This window comes from Hyperolius riggenbachi, chromosome 3 (genome assembly GCF_040937935.1).
Source record: "Hyperolius riggenbachi isolate aHypRig1 chromosome 3, aHypRig1.pri, whole genome shotgun sequence".
In the NCBI taxonomy this organism is placed as follows: domain Eukaryota; kingdom Metazoa; phylum Chordata; class Amphibia; order Anura; family Hyperoliidae; genus Hyperolius; species Hyperolius riggenbachi.
In genome coordinates, this window is record NC_090648.1 from 455,769,913 (window position 1) to 455,792,675 (window position 22,763).

Genomic DNA, 22,763 nt, shown 5'->3' on the forward strand with positions numbered 1-22,763 from the left:
GAGATTAGAACAGATGAGAGACAAATTTAAGAAAAGAGGATACCCGGGTAATCTCTTGACAACTAAGGAAGGTGTAGGAGGTAGGAAGAGGCCTGGGGGACAGAGAATAGCTTTTGTGAGTACCTACAATAGCCAGAGTCACCAAATAAATAGAATTATTAACAGACATTGGAGAATCCTCAAGGAATCCTTTCCAACAGTCCAGGAATTTAGATATCCGCCTCTGATGTCTTTTCGACGGCCGCCGAGAATTAGGGACAAGGTGGTGCACACGGGTGCGGTTGAAAGGGTGACGGTGCCTAGGAATGGTACATTTCCCTGTTTACACTGCCACATGTGTGGCAGTGTAACGAAGGGTGATACTTTCACTCATCCCACTAGTGGTAAGAAGTTCCACATTAGAGGCTATTATAGTTGCGATTCAGTTTTTGTTGTCTATCTACTCAAGTGCCCTTGTGGCCTTGGATATGTGGGCAAAACTACTCAACCATTAAGAGATCGCATTTCGTCACACAAATCAGCCATTAGAGGGGAAAGTTCAGAACATGCAGTGGCTTGTCACTTCAAAGAACATAGGCATGCTGTTTCACAACTTAGGGTACAGGTAATTGATCAGGTTCCATTTAGCATCAGAAGAGGTGATCGTCATAAATTGTTGCTAAAAAAAGAGGCAATGTGGATTAGGAAATTAAATACTTTCGGCAGAGGTGGGATGAATAAGGAATACGAACTGTCAGGGTGCATTTAGGATTGTACTGTATCGTTCTCTTGTGGGTATGGGTTATTATTTTAATCTTGTGCTTTTTTGTATTTACAGGTTGCTGGTCAGTGATGAGGAGACAGGTGGAGGCTGGTATGTTAAATTGTCCAGGGATTTGTTTTTATATGCTGTGCGGGGGACACCCGTGGTCCGAGGTAGCCTTTTCTCTCTCTCACTGGGGTGACACCATATTGCGTTCAGCGTAGGGGTTGCTATGGTTACAATGTTTACGGCCGGGGCAGTCACGTGATGGTGGGGGCGGATCGCCCAGTGTAGCCTGTGACGCGCCTGGTTGCTCTAAGGGGCGGCGTAGCACGATCCTATTGGATATGGGATGTGCGTATGCCATTTGCCGATTTAGATACCATGTGACCCGTGACGCTGATGGTGGTCGCCGTGGGAGTGTTTGGCTGCGGAGGATCCCGGATGTCAGTCCGCATGGCGTTTGTTTACTCACGGATTAGGTGAGTTGATTGCATTTCCTGGGGGAGGAGTTGGGCTTCCTCATTTACATGTTAAGGGATGAGTTCCCCATTAGGTCCGCCGGTCCCTGCCTCTCTCTGATTGGCTGACAAAGGGCAATTTTGATTGGCTGCTTATACTATTTAAACTGTGAGTTGATTCAGTTTGTTTGATGACTTTGCTTCTTGGCTTGATAAAGGGCTAGACGCCCGAAACAGCGGAGCTGTCGCTGAAAGATGCTTGACATCATGCCATTTTAATCAATAAAGAGCTAATTTATTGAAGACGGTGCTGACCCGCTTTGGACTTGCACAAGCATTTCAGTATTTTTTCAGTCTTTTAATTCTGTATGTTTGCTTATGAACCCATTTTTTTTACTTTTCTACGTCTGTGCTGGGTTCCCCCATGCTCTTCCCAAGCAGCTGGGAAACTCAACCATTAAAGCGCACCTGAACTATTCCACAGTGAAGCAGGGCTTTTTGGTTCTGAGTTCAGGTCCACTGTAACCACTTAACCTTCCTGGCGGTAAGCCCGAGCTGAGCTCGGGCTATGCCGCGCAAGAGGATTTCTCAGGCCCTGCTGGGCCGATTTGCATATTTTTTTTTTTTTTACAACACGCAGCTAGCACTTTGCCAGCTGCATTCCGATCGCCGCAGGCCCGCGCTCAATCGCCGCTGTTCGCCGTGCTGTGCCGCCCCCCCCCCCCCAGACCCCGTGCGCTGCCTGGCCAATCAGTGCCAGGCAGCGCTGAGGGGTGGATCGGGACTCCCTTAGACGTCACGACGTCCATGGCCCTTCAGGAAATCCCGTTCTTTGAACGGGATTTCCTGGTCAAAGATCGCCGGAGGCGATCGAAGCGGGGTGATGCCGCTGTACAGCGGCTATCATGTAGTGAGCCCTAGGCTCGCTACATGATTTTAACGAAATTTTTTTTTTTAAAATAGTGCTGTGCTGCCCCTGGCGGTTTCTAATAGACCGCCAGGGAGGTTAAAGGAGTTGTCAGGCAAACTATAGTAAAACGAGTGGTACTTATTGGGGGCTTCCTCCAGCTCCGAGCTCCCAGGATGTCCCTCGCCGCAGCTCTGCCCACAGCCGTTCACCGAAGGTCCGTCCCGGTCCCCGGCGATGACGTCAGAGCGACCTCCAGGTTGCTCTGTACTGCGCCTGCGTGAACGGCGCTGTCAATCACGGCCACGTGGGCCGGAGCGGACTGCGCAGTCCGCTCCGGCCCACGTGGCGGTAATTGACAGCGCCGCTCACGCAGGCGCAGTACAGAGCGACCTCATTTTATTATAGATTGCCTGATGACTCCTTTAAGCACAAAGGGTTGTTGTTTTTTTTTTTTGCATCTGAGCAACTTTCACCTCCCATTCATTTGCCAATAACGTTATCACTACTCATCACAATGAATTGATCTATATCTTGTTTTTTTCCGCCACCAATTAGGCTTTCTTTAGGTGATACATTATGCTGAGAATTAATTTATTCTAAATCCATTTTAACAGGAATATTAAGAAAGAAATGGAAAAAAAATCATTATTTCTCAGCTTTCGGCCATTATAGTTTGAAATTAATACATGCTACCATGATTAAAACCATGTATTTTATTTGCCCATTTGTCCCGCTTATTACACCATTTCAATTATGTCTCTATCACAATGTATGGCGCCGATATTTTATTTGGAAATAAAGGTGCATTTTTTCAATTTGCGTCCATCACTATTTACAAGCTCATAATTTAAAAAAATATATTAATATACTTATTTGACATGCATATTTAAAAAGTTCAGACCCTTAGGTAACTATTTATGTTGGTTTTTTTTTTTTTATTATTGTAATTTTTTTTTTAATTAAAAATGTTATTTGGGTATTTTTTGATGTGGGGGGGAAACAGCTAATTTTAAATGTTAAAAATGTATTAATTTAATAGAAAGTGGTTGTGGGTGTAGTTTTACTATTTGGCCACAAGATGGCCACAGTCAAAAAGTCCTGGGAGCGACTGATCTCGCTCCCAGGAAGAAGAATGAAGACGGGGAACTTTTTGAGCTCAGAAAAACTGCAGCGTCTGAAGAGACGCTGTCGGCTTTTCTGCGGGGGGCTACAATCAGTGAAAGGGATCTATACTCCCTTTCATTGATCGCTGGACTAACGGCCGGCAGCGGCAGTATCCTGCACCAACCCATGTATGGTTCTGTTAACTGTCAATTAACCTTGAAATAGTTCAGTTGGTGTTTTCTCTTGTGTGGATTTTAGCTGTGGTCCACCTTTCATGCCAAATCCATGGTGAAGGACGCTTTCCACAAGACGCTGTCTGCTCTGAAGCTGGATTACCTGGACCTGTACCTGATCCACTGCCCAGCAGGATTTAAGGTATAATTGATGTAGATTAAAAGCAAATAGCTGAATCGAGTGTTGCTTGTTTTCTTTTGGGGCACATGTGCAGACACAGGAGGGTTGGCTATAGCCATCTGTAGGTAGCAACAAATAAGAAATTCATCTCATCTCATGTCCCCATTGTCTCTGAAAAACCGTGTGAATAATATTGCATAGTCCCCCATATTGACCGATTTATGAACAATGAAACATCTGGGAGGCTGTACTAGGACTTAAGGCTGGTACATAAGTACAACTTTTCTGCCCAACTATCATCCAAGCTGGTCCTGCTGGAAGATAGTTGGGCATGTGACAAATGACTAGACGAGCGACTGATGACGGGCGGTTTTCACGATCCATCCGACAGATCGACTCACGCGACTGTTGGACTGATACTGTGCAGTTGGCCATGTGTGTACAAGTCCTTTGAACGACTTGTACTTGATTTGAATGCAACCATATCATGCAGTCCGTTGTTCCGTTTGCGCACGCAGTATGTAAATAAGTTGTTCGTTCAGTTAGTTGGTGCGCAGGAAATACAAGTTGTGCATGCGGTCGGTCATGTAGTCAAGTTGGTCGTGCAGACAAGTTGCATGTGTGAGCCTTTAGAGAGATGTGGAAGTCATTGTGAATAGAATCTATGCAGCAGTCCCTTGTTGGAAAATGATATCCATTTTCTAGAGCAGGGGTGCCCAATAGATCGATCTACCGGTAGATCGCGACCGCCTATTTGGTAGATCGCGGCCCAGAAGAGGCGGTACAGCGGGAGAGGAGGACGCTACGACGTCATAGCTGGGGGCGGCGCTGGGCACAATGCACGCTGCCCGCCGCCCCCTACGCTCACCAGAGTCTTCATTAGAGTGCCCATCTGCACTTTAGCCAGCGCGGCTGAAGGAGAGGAGACCAGGAGGAGCCACAGACACTGGAACTGGAGGGAGGCAAGTGGCACCTATGCCTAACTACACTATACCTGGCTAACTATACTGAAGGCCCCTACACCTAACTTCACTATGCCTGGCTAGCTATACTGAAGGCACCTCACCTAACTACACTAAACCCGGCTAACTATACTGAAGGCACCCACACCTAACTACACTATACCTGGCTAACTATACTGAAGGCCCCTACACCTAACTTCACTATGCCTGGCTAACTATACTGAAGGCACCTCACCTAACTACACTATACCTGGCTAACTATACTGAAGGGACCTACACCTAACTACTCTATTCCTGGGTAACTATACTGAAGGGACCTACACCTAACTACTCTATACCTGGCTAACTATACTGAAGGCCCCTACACCTAACTTCACTATGCCTGGCTAACTATACTGAAGGCACCTCACCTAACTACACTAAACCCGGCTAACTATACTGAAGGCACCCACACCTAACTACACTATACCTGGCTAACTATACTGAAGGCACCCACACCTAACTACACTATACCTGGCTAACTATACTGAAGGCACCTACACCTAACTACACTATACCTGGCTAACTATACTGAAGGGACCTACACCTAACTACTCTATTCCTGGCTAACTATACTGAAGGCACCTACACCTAACTACACTATACCTGGCTAACTATACTGAAGGCACCTACACCTAACTACACTATACCTGGCTAACTATACTGAAGGCCCCTACACCTAACTACAGTATACCTGGCTAACTATCCTGAAGGCACCTACACCTAACTACACTATACCTGGCTAACTATACTGAAGGCACCTACACCTAACTACACTATACCTGGCTAACTATACTGAAGGCACCTACACCTAACTACACTATACCCGGCTAACTATACTGAAGGCCCCTACACCTAACTACAGTATACCTGGCTAACTATCCTGAAGGCACCTACACCTAACTACACTATACCTGGCTAACTATACTGAAGGCACCTACACCTAACTACACTATACCTGGCTAACTATACTGAAGGGACCTACACCTAACTACACTATACCTGGCTAACTATACTGAAGGCCCCTACACCTAACTTCACTATGCCTGGCTAGCTATACTGAAGGCACCTCACCTAACTACACTAAACCCGGCTAACTATACTGAAGGCACCCACACCTAACTACACTATACCTGGCTAACTATACTGAAGGCCCCTACACCTAACTTCACTATGCCTGGCTAACTATACTGAAGGCACCTACACCTAACTACACTATACCTGGCTAACTATACTGAAGGGACCTACACCTAACTACTCTATACCTGGCTACCTATACTGAAGGCCCCTACACCTAACTACACTATACCTGGCTACCTATACTGAAGGCCCCTATACCTAGCTATCTATACTTCAGGCACCTATACCTATCTACCTATACTGAAGACACGTATTCCTAACTAAATGTTGGTAGATCTCCTGGACTCAGCAAATTTTAAAGTAGCTTGTGAGCCAAAAAAGTGTGGGCACCCCTGTTCTAGAGGAATTGCTTATTATTGACGCCCTGTCTTTTTTCCAGGCTGGAGGATCCTTATTCCCCACTGATGAACAAGGCCATTGTTACCCTAGTGACACTGACTACTTGGACACCTGGGAGGTGAGTACAATTGTCTGTCTCACTGAGATGTACTATGTGTATTTAAAGTGGTTTTCCAGCAACTAAAAGTGGCTGCTTGAGGCTGCTAGGCTTCATATTGCACGTCAATGGCAACAGCCAGTTCTATCCTTAGATCTTACCAAAATTATAATCAAAGACATAATGATCTCGGAAAGATTACTAGCCATAGTCAACGATTCTTTAGATGCCTTTACTAGAACCTGGCAGCCTTAGCTAGCCCTCATAGACAATCCAGGCCTACGCCCTATGGTCCTGTCTGTTTGATGATAATTACACTGATGGATGAATCCCTGTTCCCATAACCTATCTACAATTTAAAATGTTGTTTCCTATATTAAACCACTTAATATAGTGACTACTCTGCTCTGTTTTATTGTTATGTTGAGTTACATTGTAATCTCTTGTTATCTCCTGAATTCTGTTATATTATGAAAACCAGCCCCTACCCGGGCAAATCATTGCTTTAATTTGATATTGATTTGATACTCAATAAAAAAAACTTTTGAAACTAAAGTGGCTGCTTGGGTTCCAGTCCACGTGGTCCAGAATTCGAACAACACTACCCGATAATTCATGAGCCCATGGATGCAGTGCTTCTAAGCATATTCCACAAGGCACACAAGGGGAAAAGAGGCGCCCAAGGTATGATAAAACTTAGTTTAAAACTACAGTAGAGGTGCCTTCTACTTAGGCTTATTACTACTTTGGCACTTTATTCGGCCTGAGGAAGCGGGCACAGACCCACGAAATGCGTTGCCAGTACAATTTAAAATCCGTTGTTTATTATACAAATTTGTCTTCACTGAGGTAAGCCACCTCACACTTTTTTCATTTTAGTTCTGTAACGATTGTGGAATTCTCTCCATGGTCAGTGCACAGGACGTGCGCTGACACTGCGGAAATCCTCCACAAGCGTATACTTTGAGAGAACCCAGCAAAAGGTGCAACGCACCTGTAGAGGGAAATTCCTGTCGGCTGTGGAGTGCAGAGGAACAGATCCTCTGCCCTGCCACAGACGCCAGACAGGAATTGTACGAAGGGAAGAAACACAAGGCAAGATAGCCCTGAGAGAGAGAGAGCAAGCGACAGAGGGTATGTGTGTCCACCAATCTAGTCGCCACCCTGCGACGATAAACACACAACCATGAAGATCAGGTGAGAAGGCAATCGCAAGAGATGGCGATTGCTAACAGCGACACAAGACCGAATAAGCACAGATGAGGAATGTATGTATGTCCACCAATCTATCCGCCAACCTGCGATGGTGGACACACAACAGAGGGAACCAAGTGAGAACGCAATCGCAAGAGAAGCGAATGAGAATGAGCACAGGGACAGAATGTATGTATGTGCTCCAATCTAGTCGCCAACCCGCGACGGTGCACACACAACAGCAGAAACAAAGTAGGTACGCAATCGCAAGAGAGCTGATTGCCAGAGGTGACACAAGGCATAAGCAAGACAGGGGACGAGAGTAGCAAAGGCACAGCAAATCATACAATGAGAAGATAAGGAAAATAACAAACGCTAACTAAACGCGAACACCGCACTCATTCGCAACAGCGAACGTGTTTACAGCGCGGTCTCTGCGTGTTAAGCACTACAGAGACAAGCACGCCTAAATAACTCCCGCCACCCAAACACAAAACAGAGAATGCGAGCGCTTGCTTAACGGTTACCTCACCGAGCCTACAGCAAGCGTTCGTATCAGACAAGACAGACAGACGGACGAGAAACAGGATAGGAAAGATCCACTGCTCTTTCCGCCAGAGCGAGTGCGAACCAAGTAAAGCAACAGAGCTTAGCAGGATCCACTGCTCTTTCCGCCAGAGGGAGTGTGATCCAAGTTCAGGGACAGGATAACAGATCAGACGGATCCACAGCCGCTACCGCTAGGGGCTAGTGCGATCCAAGCCAGACAGGCAGATGAGATAGCCGATAGCAACCGCTGCCCCAGCTATACTCCAAGAAAGCAGATCAGAATGATCCAAAGCCGCTACCGCTAGAGGCTGGTGCGATCCAAGAAGACAGATGAAACAGAAGGGGCTACCAGTAGCAACCGCTGCACTGGTTAGCACCCACAGACAGGACGATTTCCTATCGACCACCGTTGGCGACAGGACAATCACAGCAGAGAGGTAACATAGACAAAACAGATAAGCAGGCTAACTGCACTAGAGGAGCGGCCTAGTGCAGTCCCCAGAATTACTCTAAGATAACTATAACAATCCAACAGGGAAGGCTGACACTCCAGGAGTGAGTAACAAACCGTTAGGACCAGCAAAGCCTTCTGGTCAGCAGAAGGTCTTTATAGTGCCAGCCCTCAAAGGAGACAGCTGGATAATTTGCATGTATGCAAATCCCTCTGCAAAGCAACTCTGAGAGTTGCAAGATGAAGCCAGGTCTCTTTTCCAGAGACCTGCATCTCTCAGACACAAGGAATGGTCAAACAGCTGTCTGCTTGTGCAGCCAGCTGAGCGGATCATTACAGTACCCCCCCCCCCCCCCCCTCCCTCTAGAGACGGATTCCAGACGTTCCTCAAAACTGGTATTTCCACAAAACTCTAACTGAAGACTCATGAAGGTCGGGACAGCCCGACAAGGCCCAATTCCAGAGTCAGTCCACCCGAAACCAACCTCATCGGAAGCAGAAGCCACCGAAACATGCCCATCAGTACTACAAGTCTCAGTGTAACACCCATCAGGACTGTGAATGCCAGAGAAGAAGCCATCGACACCCTCCAGACAATACCCACCACCTTCCAGGGAGCGTCCGAAAATACCAAACCTGCCACAATACCTGTTCGAGGTGTCTCTTTCAAAACAAAAGCCACTGTCGATCCTATCCAGGGTACCAAGCAAAATCTCTCCCGGAATCTCCCAGAACCCTTTGAAGCTCCGCAGAGATCCCAAGAGGCCAGAACGCTCACCAGGCTCACATGGAGAACTACCAAGAACCCCTATGGAACCTATGATTATTCTGGATTCAGAATTACCAGGACACCCATCAAGATCAGGACTTTCAGGGACCACTTCTGGGCATGCGAGCAGGCAGGCAATATCAGAGCATGTCTCCACCGAGGAAGCATCTGAGCATGCTGGTAACCGAGGCACACTTGGGCCCTCTGGGTCACAGAGCACATTGGGGTACACCAGCACAAGAGAAACTTCAGGACACGTCGGGGAACTGCCAACCTCAGAGTCCGACACGACAAGACCAAAACCAGGACCGGGCAGAAAATCATCACGAGTAGAGGTCACAGGTACTGGTCTTTCAAAAGAAGACTCGGACTTAAATTCAGAATTTTCTGTGACTGTAATATCATCATTGACTACACATGAGTGAAGCTCCACAAGAGCTGCAAAGGTAGTCAGTACAACAGCAATGCCCACTGAAGTGGGCAAAACCTCAGACGGATCTGGGGGGCAGGAGGTATCTCCTAGAAGTTCTGCAACCTTTAGGAGGGACTTGGAAACCTCCAAAACATCAACTAAGACCTCAGAAATGTCATTTTCCAAGTTTTCTATGAAGGATTCTGAACTATCCATGTTACAGGGTTGAACATTAAATACCTCCTGCAGGCAGGGCAGATGTCCCAGGGATGGTTCCACCATAAGCTGAGACTGAATTTCATCATCATGAGCAGGATGTACAGAAATATTTACAGGAACACACACTGAATTCCTAACTTCAATCTCACTGCACCCAGAATTCTGTGTAGTAGTCAAGCTAGCTTGCAACTCCAAAACTGCAGAAAAACAGGTGAGAATAGTAGCAATACCTAGACGAGCCTCTAGGGACACTGCAGGAGATTCTAAGCAAGGCCATATTGACTCATACAGAGTACAGGGTGCAGAATCAGCATTTTCCTCAGAGCAAGAAATGGACTCACAAATGTCAGTGTGAGTGGAAATCATGCTTTCATTCATGGCACAGGGCAGGTTCAGAGAAAGCTTCTCTGGACAAGGCAAAGAAGCTTCAGCATCAGATTCGCAAAACCGAAGCGCTGTCTCACTCTTAGATTCGGCTAACAATGTAGAATCCGAGGAGTCAGAACGAAAAACTTGCGAATCTAAAATCGCTTTAGGTTGTGAAATTGACGCTTCCATAGCGCAAACCTCCGCGATCTGCGGAGCAGACTGTAAGGCGTTCAGGACAGAAACACTGGCGCAACTGTCACTAGGCAACAGGCCATTACAGGTGTGAACAGGGTGAGACAAAGACTCATTTGCAGAAGAAATAGCGACCACAACAGGAGAAACTTTATTAGACATTTTAATTTTGCTTTTGACGTTGCATAATCTAGGAATTTTCCCCATAGCAGGATCATAGATGGAAGATCTTAAAGATCTGTTTTTAAATGACAAGGGATCCCACATAACCTTGAGAAAGCTGACACACTCATGTCGATCGCAATCTGCAGGAACATCTGAGAAACAGGCATTACATCACACCGATTCAGACTGCACACAGTCAGGAGAGAATCTTTCAGGACCCGCACAGGAACCAACCACAGTGGTACACCCATTCATTTCAGATAGCACAATGTCAGGACTCACATGCTTTACCCCAGAAAGGCAGGAACAATCATCCGATAACGATGTCTCTTTATTGGAATCAATTGATTGGTGTGTGTGCAACTCATCCAAAATCGTCTGCCACAAACACATCACTGGATCCACAAAACACCTGTCACACTCATCAGAATCTATCAAAGTGTACACGGAATTTATACAAGCGTTTAGCGTCTCTGCGCTTTCTGCGATATAGAAATCGCAAAACGCCTTCCAATCCATCTCGAATTCCTCAACCAAAGCTCCAATATCCCAGGGAGCAAATGGGGGCTCAAACAACGCAGTATCTAAGTAGCTCTCATAAGGGTTGGGGTCAGGAACATGCATAGACTTTCCTACTTCTTTAATATAGAAAATAATTCTGCCTATTAAAGGATCCACAAAAGCTTTGGATTGGGGTAATAAACCCGTTGACTGAGCAACATTATTGTCAACATCTATAGGGAGTGTTTTATTCAGATGCTTGCGGTTTTTTGTTTTTTCCTTTTTAGCAACTTTGCATGTCTGCTGTTTAAATGCAAGAGAGGTATCAAGGCAGTTCTCTTGCATCTGCTTAAAACCTGAAGTGGCAACAGAAACATTAAACTGATTATCATACTGAATGGTTTTGCACATTTCAGACTTGACAGAAATAACCTCCTCATTTGTAGTTGCTATGGGCAACAAATTTTTTGGCTGACAAGCCGAATCAGCAGACTGGCCTGCAAGCACCAACTCATTAACATATGATAATGACTGAGAGGTGTTGCATAAACTAATCTGATCAGCATCTTGCACTGCAGGGAAAAACTCATAGAAATAACATGGCAAGGAAGTTCCAAGCTTGCGAGAGAAAACATGAGCCAGAAACCTGCGAGGGTTATGTCTCAGATTCTTGTGTCTGGCATACTCATCAGCCCACACAAACAGATCCCCTTGGAAAAGATTGTAAGCAATCTGACCACTCCAAGTGGAAATATTGGTGGCCTGAAATTCAGGATTTGCCAAGAATCTGGAACATTCTGATATGAACTCATCTCTGGTTTCAGAGTCCAGTATCTTAAACCTCTTAAAGACACAGGACCCATATTCGACCAAATCGTACAAATCGGAAATTCCCTGTACACTGGGAATTTCGGTTTGGCTGGTCATACTGTAACGATTGTGGAATTCTCTCCGTGGTCAGCGCACAGGACGTGCGCTGACACTGCAAAAATCCTCCACAAGCGTATACTTTGAGAGAACCCAGCAAAAGGTGCAACGCACCTGTAGAGGGAAATTCCTGTCGGCTGTGGAGTGCAGAGGAACAGATCCTCTGCCCTGCCACAGACGCCAGACAGGAATTGTACGAAGGGAAGAAACGCAAGGAAAGATAGCCCTGAGAGAGAGAGCAAGCGACAGAGGGTATGTGTGTCCACCTATCTAGTCGCCACCCTGCGACGATAAACACACAACCATGAAGATCAGGTGAGAAGGCAATCGCAAGAGATGGCGATTGCTAACAGCGACACAAGACCGAATAAGCACAGATGAGGAATGTATGTATGTCCACCAATCTAGCCGCCAACCTGCGACGGAGGACACACAACAGAGGGAACCAAGTGAGAACGCAATCGCAAGAGAAGCGATTGCGAATGAGAATGAGCACAGGGACAGAATGTATGTATGTGCTCCAATCTAGTCGCCAACCCGCGACGGTGCACACATAACAGCAGAAACAAAGTAGGAACGCAAAGAGAGGCGATTGCCAGAGGTGACACAAGGCATAAGCAAGACAGGAGACGAGAGTAGCAAAGGCACAGCAAATCATACAATGAGAAGATAAGGAAAATAACAAACGCTAACTAAACGCGAACACCGCACTCATTCGCAACAGCGAACGCGTTTACAGCGCGGTCTCCGCGTGTTAAGCACAACAGAGACAAGCACGCCTAACTAACCCCCGCCACCCAAACACAAAACAGAGAATGCGAGCGCTTGCTTAACGGTTACCTCACCGAGCCTACAGCAAGCGTTCGTATCAGACAAGACAGACAGACGGACGAGAAACAGGATAGCAGGATCCACTGCTCTTTCCGCCAGAGTGAGTGCGAACCAAGTAAAGCAACAGAGCTTAGCAGGATCCACTGTTCTTTCCGCCAGAGGGAGTGCGATCCAAGTTCAGGGACAGGATAACAGATCAGAAGGATCCACAGCCGCTACCGCTAGGGGCTCGTGCGATCCAAGCCAGACAGGCAGATGAGATAGCCGGTAGCAACCGCTGCCCCAGCTATACTCCAAGAAAGCAGATCAGAAGGATCCACAGCCGCTACTGCTAGAGGCTAGTGTGATCCAAGAAGACAGATGAAACAGAAGGGGCTACCAGTAGCAACCGCTGCACTGGTTAGCACCCACAGACAGAACGATTTCCTATCGACCACCGTTGGCGACAGGACAATCACAGCAGAGGTAACATAGACAAAACAGATAAGCAGGCTAACTGCACTAGAGGAGCGGCCTAGTGCAGTCCCCAGAATTACTCTAAGATAACTATAACAATCCAACAGGGAAGGCTGACACTCCAGGAGTGAGTAACAAACCGTTAGGACCAGCAAAGCCTTCTGGTCAGCAGAAGGTCTTTATAGTGCCAGCCCTCAAAGGAGACAGCTGGATAATTTAGATGTATGTAAATCCCTCAGCAAAGCAACTCTGAGAGTTGCAAGATGAAGCCAGGTCTCTTTTCCAGAGACCTGCATCTCTCAGACATAAGGAATGGTCAAACAGCTGTCTGCTTGTGCAGCCAGCTGAGCGGATCATTACAAGTTCTTTTTAACTCAATTTTATTATACCTTGGGAGCCTCTTTTCCCCTTTGCTTTACCCTCCTTCCTTCTGGAAGGGTGTTCTATTTGGTCAGGAGTGTTTACACCACCAAGAGGGCAACCGCGTCCAGCCCAGCTGGACACCTGAGTGGAGTCGGGTTTGTGCATCTCCACCTGCCTACAGTGGTCAGTTTCCCGTCTGTAACCCACCTTTGTAAGTACCACAATTTACATCTTTACCATTTTACTACTGTTGTGACATACTTCACGATTTGGGCTCCTGTTGTCTCTGTGCTTTTTTCTCTCAAGGGTTTTCTTTGATCACCCTGCACACCTGCATATTGCACAAGGGCTTGCCGAGTATGCTTTTTGTCGCCACGTTACCATCCAAGAACGAGCTGCTCGCGCAAGGCTTTTTTTTTCATGCATAAGTGGCTCTGTTCTACGTGGCATGCGCAAATCACACTCATGCATGCCCAGTATGGAGAAGCCTGTACTCAGGCAGGAACCTAGCCACAAGAAGAATACGGTCCCAGGCCATAGCAATGGGCTCGGGGAGAATCTGGGAAGCCTCTGGACCATTCAGATGCTTCCCACAACTTATGGATCTTATTTTTAAACTTTACTTTCTCACAGGTTAGCTTTAAAAGGTTACTTAGGTAAAAGAAAAAAAAACACTTTAATTAATCATCTTGCAGTCATCCTGTGACCGCGTCGTCCTACCGCGACCCTCCAGCCAGCAGCAGTAACCCCCTCAAAGCTTGCCGGTCGTGTCAAGTTGGAGGCTACTGCGCAGGCTCGGTCCCGAATCGCGCGTACCCTGATTGTGATGCCATTGCCGGAGGTGTTCTTCGCATACGCAGTAGTACTTTTCCCATACTGTGCATGCGCAGAACACTGCCATGCACGGAGACACGATGAGGAGGCATGTGGCCGCCCAGCTTTGAGGAGGCCGCTTCTGCTTGCCGGAGGGTCGTTAAAGTATGGTGCGGGCACAGGATGATCCCAGGGGGCCGCAAGAATCCCCAGGTAAGTTAAACTCCTTTTTCTTTTTTTACTTAAGATCTCCTTTAAGTGTTATATTATAACTCTGCCCGTCTCTGCAGGTTATGGAAGAGCTGCTGGACACCGGGCTGGTGAAAGCCATAGGCATCTCTAACTTCAACCGCAGACAAATTGAGCGCTTGCTGAGCAAGCCGGGTCTGAAGCACAAGCCGGCTGTCAACCAGGTAACCTCCAGCTCCATGATCTATACATATTCTCCTCTCCTTCTTGCAGAGTCACCCAGCCACACTAACACAGCATTATCTGTATTCTTCTTCTCTTCACTATTAGATTGAGTGTCATCCTTACCTAACACAGGAGAAGCTCATTGAATATTGCCATTCAAAAGGCATTGCAGTGACCGCATACAGCCCACTGGGCTCCCCAGACCGGCCCTGGTAGGACTGCTTTTAATTCAGTCTCCATAAAAAAAATGTACACAGTAATTTAGTTTAATTACTTCACTACTGAGGGGGTTTCCCCTTCTGTATCAGAGCAATTTTCACCTTTCAGTGCTCCTTCCATTTGTTCGCCTATAACTTTATTACTACTTATCACATTGAAACGATCTATATCTTGATTTCTTCGCCACCAATTAGGCTTTCTTTGGGTGGTACATTTTGCTAAGAATTACTTTATTCCAAATGCATTTTACCGGGAACAATAGGAAAAATATCATTATTTCTCAGTTTTCGGCCACTATAATTTAAAAATAATACATGCTACCGTAATTAGAACCCACATATTTTATTTGGCTATTTGTCCCCATTATTGCATGTATAAAATATTACCTTAGTACAATGTGTAGCACCAATATTTTGTTTGGAAATAAAGTTGCATTTTTTTCAGTTTTGCGTCCATCACTATTTAAAAGCCCATATTTTCATAATTAACAGTAATATACCCTCTTGACATACATATTTAAAAAGTTCAGTCCCTAAGGTAACTATTTATGTATTTTTTTTAACTGTAATTTTTCTTTTTTAAATGAAATGTTTTTATTTGGGTAATTATGGGATAGTGTGGGAAGTAAGGCGTTAATTTTAAATGTTAGTGTGGGTCTTTTTATTAAAATAAATGTATGTAGGTTTAATTTTACTACAACAAGAGAGTGTGTGCATCAAGCACTAAGTGAAACCTGATATATCTGGCTTTGCAAACTTGGCTTAATTGGCTTAATCAAGAGGCATTGCTCATGCAAATTTGTATTTACTTTTGCTTGCCGGAATATGCAGGTGTAATTTTGCTATTTGGCCACATTTTTTCCTGTTAGCGTACAATAAGTACGCGAACAAGAAGTAATGCGTGGACATGTAACTTTGTTTTGTTACAATGACCATGACATCTCATTGATGTCGGTGATCATTGACACAGGGATTGATATTAATGAATGGAAACAGCGTTCCCATCCATTCATCTCCCCTCTAACGATTGGTGGCAAGAAGTCGTGTGGGAGGGAGTGGCGGCCGTCGGATTCCATTGACGATTATCTACGTTCTTGGGCAGGAACTGAAGTCCTGCAGGACATAGATAATCTGTCTTGGATTACAAAAGTGGTTACCATATATACTCGAGTATAAGTCTAGAAATGTAGGTCTGACTCACTAAATAAAAGTATAGAGGTCGACTTATACACAAGTCATGAGCAACACTGAGCACACTGAGTAGTAATGTGTGTGCTATCAGTGACATTCCCATTTGCAGCAATTTACCCTGTGGTAAGTGAGACTTTCTTAATAAAGTAAATGCCAAGAAAACATAGCTCCGAAAGTCCTGGCCACAACAATTAACAAGGAAAGGGGCAGGAGCAAAATACTGGGCTGCAGGAAGGGGTGTGAATAATTGCTGCACTTAATGTCTGGTGGAGTTATTGGCTGCACTGAAGGGACAGGAGGAGTTAATAGCTGCAATAATGTATGCAGTGCAGTCATTAACCCCTCCTTGTCCCCAAGTGCAGCTATTAACTTTGCTGAGTAGACTTATACTTGAGTCAATAAAAATTCCAGCTTAAGAGGGTCAACTATTGTAGTCGACTTATACACGGAGTCGACTTGTATTCGAGTATATACGGTAATTTGTGTTTCATTGGAAAAAAAATTGCTGTTTACTCCAAGACCACCATATGCACTGTGGAGATTTCAGAAAAGGCTCCCCTTTGCTCAGTAACTTAGCCTTTGCTCTGTGTATCTCTCAAAGATTTACAGAAGGAAGTTGTGACCGGCTGTGGCTGCACATGAACTTTGAGCCTTCAGCAAATACTGCTTAACATAAATTATTGGGACAGTCAACTATGATTTAAATATGAGGACCACCACATAGATACACGTTCTGCTTAGAATAAAATGTTAAAGACGAATTGTAACCCGGTATTAAACTTCATCCTAATCAGTAGTCAATACCCCCTTTCCCATGAGAAGGCTTACCTCTTCTCAGCTAGATCCTCAGGGACGTCTGTATGGATGATATTGTGGTGAAACCCCTCCCACAGTGTGATGTCAAGGTCAAGTCCACCTTTGATACATTTCAGAATGTGATTATCTGGGGAGGAAAGATTTTACAATGGGCAAAAATTGAATCATTTTTAAATGAATATTAAAAATATAAGCAATTTTATTTGTTGCGTTATTTTCACTACAGTTCCTCTTTATCTTAGCAGTATAACTTAAAGCGGAACTGCAGATTCAAAATAAACACATTGTTTCACTTACCTGGGGCTTCTGCAAGCCCCCAGCAGCCATCCTGTCCCGCGCCAGTCCTGCCCGAGTCTCTGTTCCCCCGCCTCCGCTCCGGTCCGTACCTCGACTTGTAAGTCGAGGCCAGCGATGCCCAGCCAAGCCTATCCTTTCCCCTCTGCAATAGCAGGGAACGCGAAGAAAGGATACACGTGGCCAGAGCCGCGCAGGCGCAGTGGCCCAGCGGCGATACCGAAAGTAGCTTGCGGCGGGGAACGGAGACTCGTGGAGACTCGGCGCAGGACAGGACGGCTGCTGGGGGCTTGCAGAAGCCCCAGGTAAGTGAAACAATGTGTTTATTTTGAATCTGCAGTTCCGCTTTAAAGGAATACTAAGGTGACATGATGAGATAGACATGTGTATGTACAGTGCCAGGGACACAAATAACTATGCTCAGTGGCATAGCTAAGGAGCTGTGGGCCCCGATGCAAGTTTTACATGGGGCCCCCCAAGCACTCTATACATAACAATTGATACGGCACACCAAAACCTGCCAAGGACAACCACAGTGTCAGAGATGCAAGAAGGGGATGGGGAACAGTTTGTTAATGATTACCAATATTCAAAGTATTTATAGAAGTGATTATTATGAGCACAGGACCAATAAAGAGGTAATACTGTGGTTGAGGAAAGGCCCTTCGGGGCCCCTCTGGCCCAAGGGCCCCGATGCGGTCGCTACCTCTGCACCCCCTATTGCTACGCTCCTGACTATGCTGTGTTCCCTTTTTCTTTCTCAACTTAAAAGAGGTAAACATCAGGAATGCAAGTGACAGTTTTTATCCAGTTGGGACCTGGTTGGGACTATAGCATAACACTCACTGATGATGAAGTACACCCATTAAACACTTCCCTGGCAGAAAATTGCTTCTGGGAGCAGGAAAGTAGTAGACTATAACATATGAACTGTAATGATCCGCTCAGCTGGCTGCACAGGCAGACAGCTGTTTGACCATTCCTTATGTCTGAGAGATGCAGGTCTCTGGAAAAGAGACCTGGCTTCATCTTGCAACTTTCAGAGTTGCTTTGCTGAGGGATTTGCATACATGCAAATTGCCCAGCTGTCTCGTTTGAGGGCTGGCAGTATAAAAGCCTTCTGCTGACCAGAAGGCTTTGCTGGTCATAACGGTTTGTTAAATACTCTCCTGGGGTGTCAGCCTTCCCTGTTGGATTGTTATAGGTATCTTAGAGTAATTCTGGGGACTGCACTAGGCAGCTCCTCTAGTGCAGTTAGCCTGCTTATCTGTTTTGTCTATGTTGCCTCTCTGCTGTGATTGTCCTGTCGCCAACGGTGGTCGATAGGAAATCGTCCTGTCTGTGGGTGCTAACCAGTGCAGCGGTTGCTACTGGTAGCCCCTTCTGTTTCATCTGTCTTACTTGGATCGCACCAGCCTTTAGCGGTAGCGGCTGTGGATACTTCTGATCTGCTTTCTTGGAGTATAGCTGGAGCAGCGGTTGCCACCGGCTATCTCATCTGCCTGTCTTGCTTGGATCGCACTAGCCCCTAGCGGTAGCGGCTGTAGATCCTTCTGATCTGTGATCCTGTCCCTGAACTTGGATCGCACTCGCTCTGGCGGAAAGAGCAGTGGATCCTGCTAAGCTCTGTTGCTTTACTTGGATCGCACTCGCTCTGGCGGAAAGAGCAGTGGATCTTTCCTAACCTATTTCCCGGTCGTCTGTCTGTCTTGTCTGATACGAACGCTTGCTGTAGGCTCGGTGAGGTAATCGTTAAGCAAGCGCTCGCGTTCTCTGTTTTGTGTTTGCTTGGCGGGGGTTAGTTAGGCGTGCTTGTCTCTGTTGCGCTTAACGTGCAGAGATCGCGCTGTAAACGCGTTCGCTGTTGTGAATGAGTGGGGTGTTCGCGTTTAGTTAGCGTTTGTTATTTTCCTTATCTTCTCATTGTATGAATTGCTGTGCCTTTGCTACTCTCGTGCCGTCTTGCTTTAGCCTTGTGTCACCTCTGGCAATCGCCTCTCTCGCAATTGCGTTCCTACTTCGTATCTGCTGTTGCGTGTGCACCATCGCGGGTTGGCGACTAGATTGGTGCACACACATACATTCTGTCCCTGTGCTCATTCTCATTCACAATCGCTTCTCTTGCGATTGCGTTCTCACTTGGTTTCCTCTGTTGTGTGTCCACTGTCGCAGGTTGGCAACTAGATTGGTGCACACACATACATTCCTCCTCTGTGCTTATTCTGTCTTGTGTCACTGTTAGCAATCGCCATCTCTTGCGATTGCCTTCTCACCTGATCTTCATGGTTGTGTGTTCATCGTCGCTGGGTGGCGACTAGATTGGTGGACACACATACACTCTGTCGCTTTACTCTCTTTCTTTAAGGGCTATCTTGCCCTGCGTTCTTCCCTTCGTACAATTCCTATCTGGCGTCTGTGGCAGGGCAGAGGATCTGTTCCTCTGCACTCCACAGCTCCATCTGCCGGCAGGAATTCCCTCTACAGGTGCGTTGCACCTTTTGCTGGGTTCTCTCAAATTATACGCTTGTGGAGGATTTCCGCAGTGTCAGCGCGCGTCCTGTGCGCTGACCACGGAGAGAATTCCACAATCGTTACATGAATTAGGTCTCCTTACTGAGAGTTACATCTTTAACACGAAGGGACAATACTGAACCCCATCTGAAAGAGTCTCTTAGGAGTCAAATGTGATCTATGAATAACCATATTTTTCAGACTATAAGATGCTCCTGACCATAAGACGCACCTAGGTTTAGAGGACAAAAAGCAGGAGAAATAAATATATACTAAACCTGGAGCATCCATGGTGAAGGAGCATTAGTTTATTATGCCCCCTTGTACCATGTGTCTCCTTGTGTCTTCCTCTGTCCCCCATGTGTCCTCCTCTGTCCTCCTTGTGTCCTCCTCTATGCCTCTTTGTGTCCTCTATTTGTCCCCCTGTGTCCTCTTCTGCATGGGCACAGTACAGGGAGTCCCTGACATTTCGGCGGGTTGGAGGTTGGTATTGGCAGGCGTTCACAAGTTAGGAACTCCCTGCATTTGGACTATAATACTCAGTGACTTTCCCCCCCCCCACTTTGGGGGGGGGAAAGTGAGTCTTATAATACAGATATGTGCTAAGTTGGGTCAGCTTGTGCGTAGCATTTATTGACACTAATGGTACTGTTAGCCCTGGCAAACTTCAATGAATGTGTCAATGAACAGAGACAATGAAACAGTAAAAACTTAAAAAGTCAATTTATACAGTATATAAAATAGAACTGTGGGATATAAAAAAAAAGTAATTTTTAGAAGGGGGATAGACACAACTGTTTATCTTATTAGTTTACCGTATTTTCATCTTGGTATTCCTTTAAGTGGCTTACAGTAGAGGATTGGTCTTTTTTTTAGAGTGTGGTGAAAGTTTAGAACCTCTGTCCGGTTTTCTTCTTTTTCTCTAAGGCCAAGAGCTGAGATCAGATCAAATATTTTCCTCCCTTTGGGGAGGTTTTCTTTAATTTCGCGAGTGACCGCAGTGACCACACAGTTATAAAGCCTAATAGAGGATGTCTTTTGCCTTCTCTGTCCAGAAGTTAACAACAAAATTTAGCTGGGAGGTTCATGCTCACTGTTGCCTGTATAATGTATTTTAGGGCCAAGCCAGATGATCCATCCCTTTTAGATGACCCAAAGATCAAAGAGATTGCTAGGCGGCACAACAAGACGTCTGCCCAGGTAAGTGGAGAGATGCCCATTTATTAAGACTGAGCGATTGACTGATATGATTTGAGGTATCCATACATCTAGCGATGATAGGCAGATTTGACCAAGAGATAAATCTCTCTCTGATCGAATCTCATTAGAGAGAATTCTGTTGGCTACCCATACAGCGCAGCCTGATTCCCGATCAAATCGGCATCACAAGGCCATTGGCCTTGTGATGCCGATCCGGCACTGTCCCCAATGTTTTGTCCCGAAATTGGTCACATTGTTGGTCGGGCATGCACTTGGGGGCACAGATTTTTATCCCATTACGATTATAATAATCAAATCGGATGGCTGCCAAGTCATCTAATGTATGACCACCTAAGACTTAGTTCACATTATAAATCGCCAGCGCTATCGCAAGTGCTGAGCAATTTATGGGGCGATTTTGAGGGCACACTTTGAAGTGCTTTTGTGGAGCGATTTTTTTTTTTTCACTTCCTGACTTCAGTCAGAAAGTGAACTCTTTGACCCAGAAATAAAATAGATACTATGGCTATCATTCATAAAGCATTTCCGCATGCGGAATTGCTTAAAACAGCTGACTTTTCCGAACAATTAGCATGTTCGGCATTCATAAGCCTTTTTCCGCATGAAAAGCTTACACTACCGAGCAGAGCGATAAATCACAGCCTTGTGCGGGGATTTTCGTCAAAAATGTAACAAAATGGTAATTCATAAAGATTACCGCAAGCGGTATGAGGACGGGAAATACCGCTCCCTCTGATGTGGCTATAACAATGTAAAGTTAATGGAGACACAGACCTCCCAGGCAGCTGCAGTAGAGCGGAACATGGAGAAATGTATCAACTTGGCAGCTTCCTGTGTCTCCGCAAGCCTACCGCCTGCCTACCGCCAGCCTAGTTCGGGGAATCTCCGCACTGCTATCGCACCTGAACACTTTTTTTTGAATGACCACCCAGAACTCTAAAATACCGGCAGCGGTGTTTTCCCGCATTGATTCTCCTTACCGACAGCTCTTTTATGAATGATACCCATTGTATTTATTCATGAAAGCGCTCAGGAAATTGCTTTGCGATTTCCCTACACCTTGAATTGCAAACGCTCCAGAAATGGTACAGGACAGGAGACAAATTTTTGATTGGAAAGAAAGCACATCGCTTATGTGAAAATACTCACATAACCGAGCATTACACTAGCGTTTTTAAGGCGAGTTTTAAAATCGCCAGCTCTTAGAAAAACTCGAAATCACCCCTAATGTGAACAAGCCCTTAGACGTAGCATCCATTGGCATTGGCCACATGGAATGATTTCTGCACACCTTCCGATCCTGAGCTCACCTTTATAGGCAAAACACTATTTTTAATGATTCAAAGCTAGGTTGTTTTTGCAAGGTGAAAGTTTTTTTTGCTTTTCTTTGAAGTAGTTTGGTGGGATTTATTTTTCTCCATACATTAGGAAGTTCATCAACACATATGGGTTTCATGCCAAAGTGTTAAACATTTTTTACTGTATTTCAGATTTTGCTTCGCTTCCCTATTCAGAGGAATCTGGTGGTCATTCCAAAATCTGTGACCCCTCAGCGTGTGGCAGAAAACTTCCAGGTACGGCAAAAGAAAATAGTCGGGCTGCTGGGAAGGAATTTGACCTTGCCCTGGTGCAAAAAAAACCCCCCCAAAATAGAACTACTGCTTCTGTAGACAATCAATAGGAAAAATAATTGCACACCTGTGAGGAGCGGTTGCTGGTGCTGGATTACTTCAATCTGG

The 22,763-nt window shown here is 45.8% G+C and overlaps 1 protein-coding gene across 4 annotated transcripts in view; it reads left to right on the top strand.

Annotated features, from left to right (window-relative positions):
• Window positions 1-22,763, top strand: part of LOC137564254 (aldo-keto reductase family 1 member B1-like) — a 63,739-nt gene that overhangs the window by 27,054 nt on the left and 13,922 nt on the right. For 3 of the 4 annotated variants that reach the window (XM_068277902.1, XM_068277901.1, XM_068277900.1), the window contains exons 3-8: window positions 3,476-3,592; window positions 6,092-6,169; window positions 14,650-14,772; window positions 14,879-14,985; window positions 20,922-21,003; window positions 22,515-22,598. In XM_068277902.1, the coding sequence (XP_068134003.1) occupies window positions 3,476-3,592; window positions 6,092-6,169; window positions 14,650-14,772; window positions 14,879-14,985; window positions 20,922-21,003; window positions 22,515-22,598 (591 nt within the window). Of the gene's footprint in view, window positions 1-817; window positions 854-3,475; window positions 3,593-6,091; window positions 6,170-14,649; window positions 14,773-14,878; window positions 14,986-20,921; window positions 21,004-22,514; window positions 22,599-22,763 lie in introns of all 4 variants that reach the window. The other variant, XM_068277903.1, reaches the window with a different exon arrangement.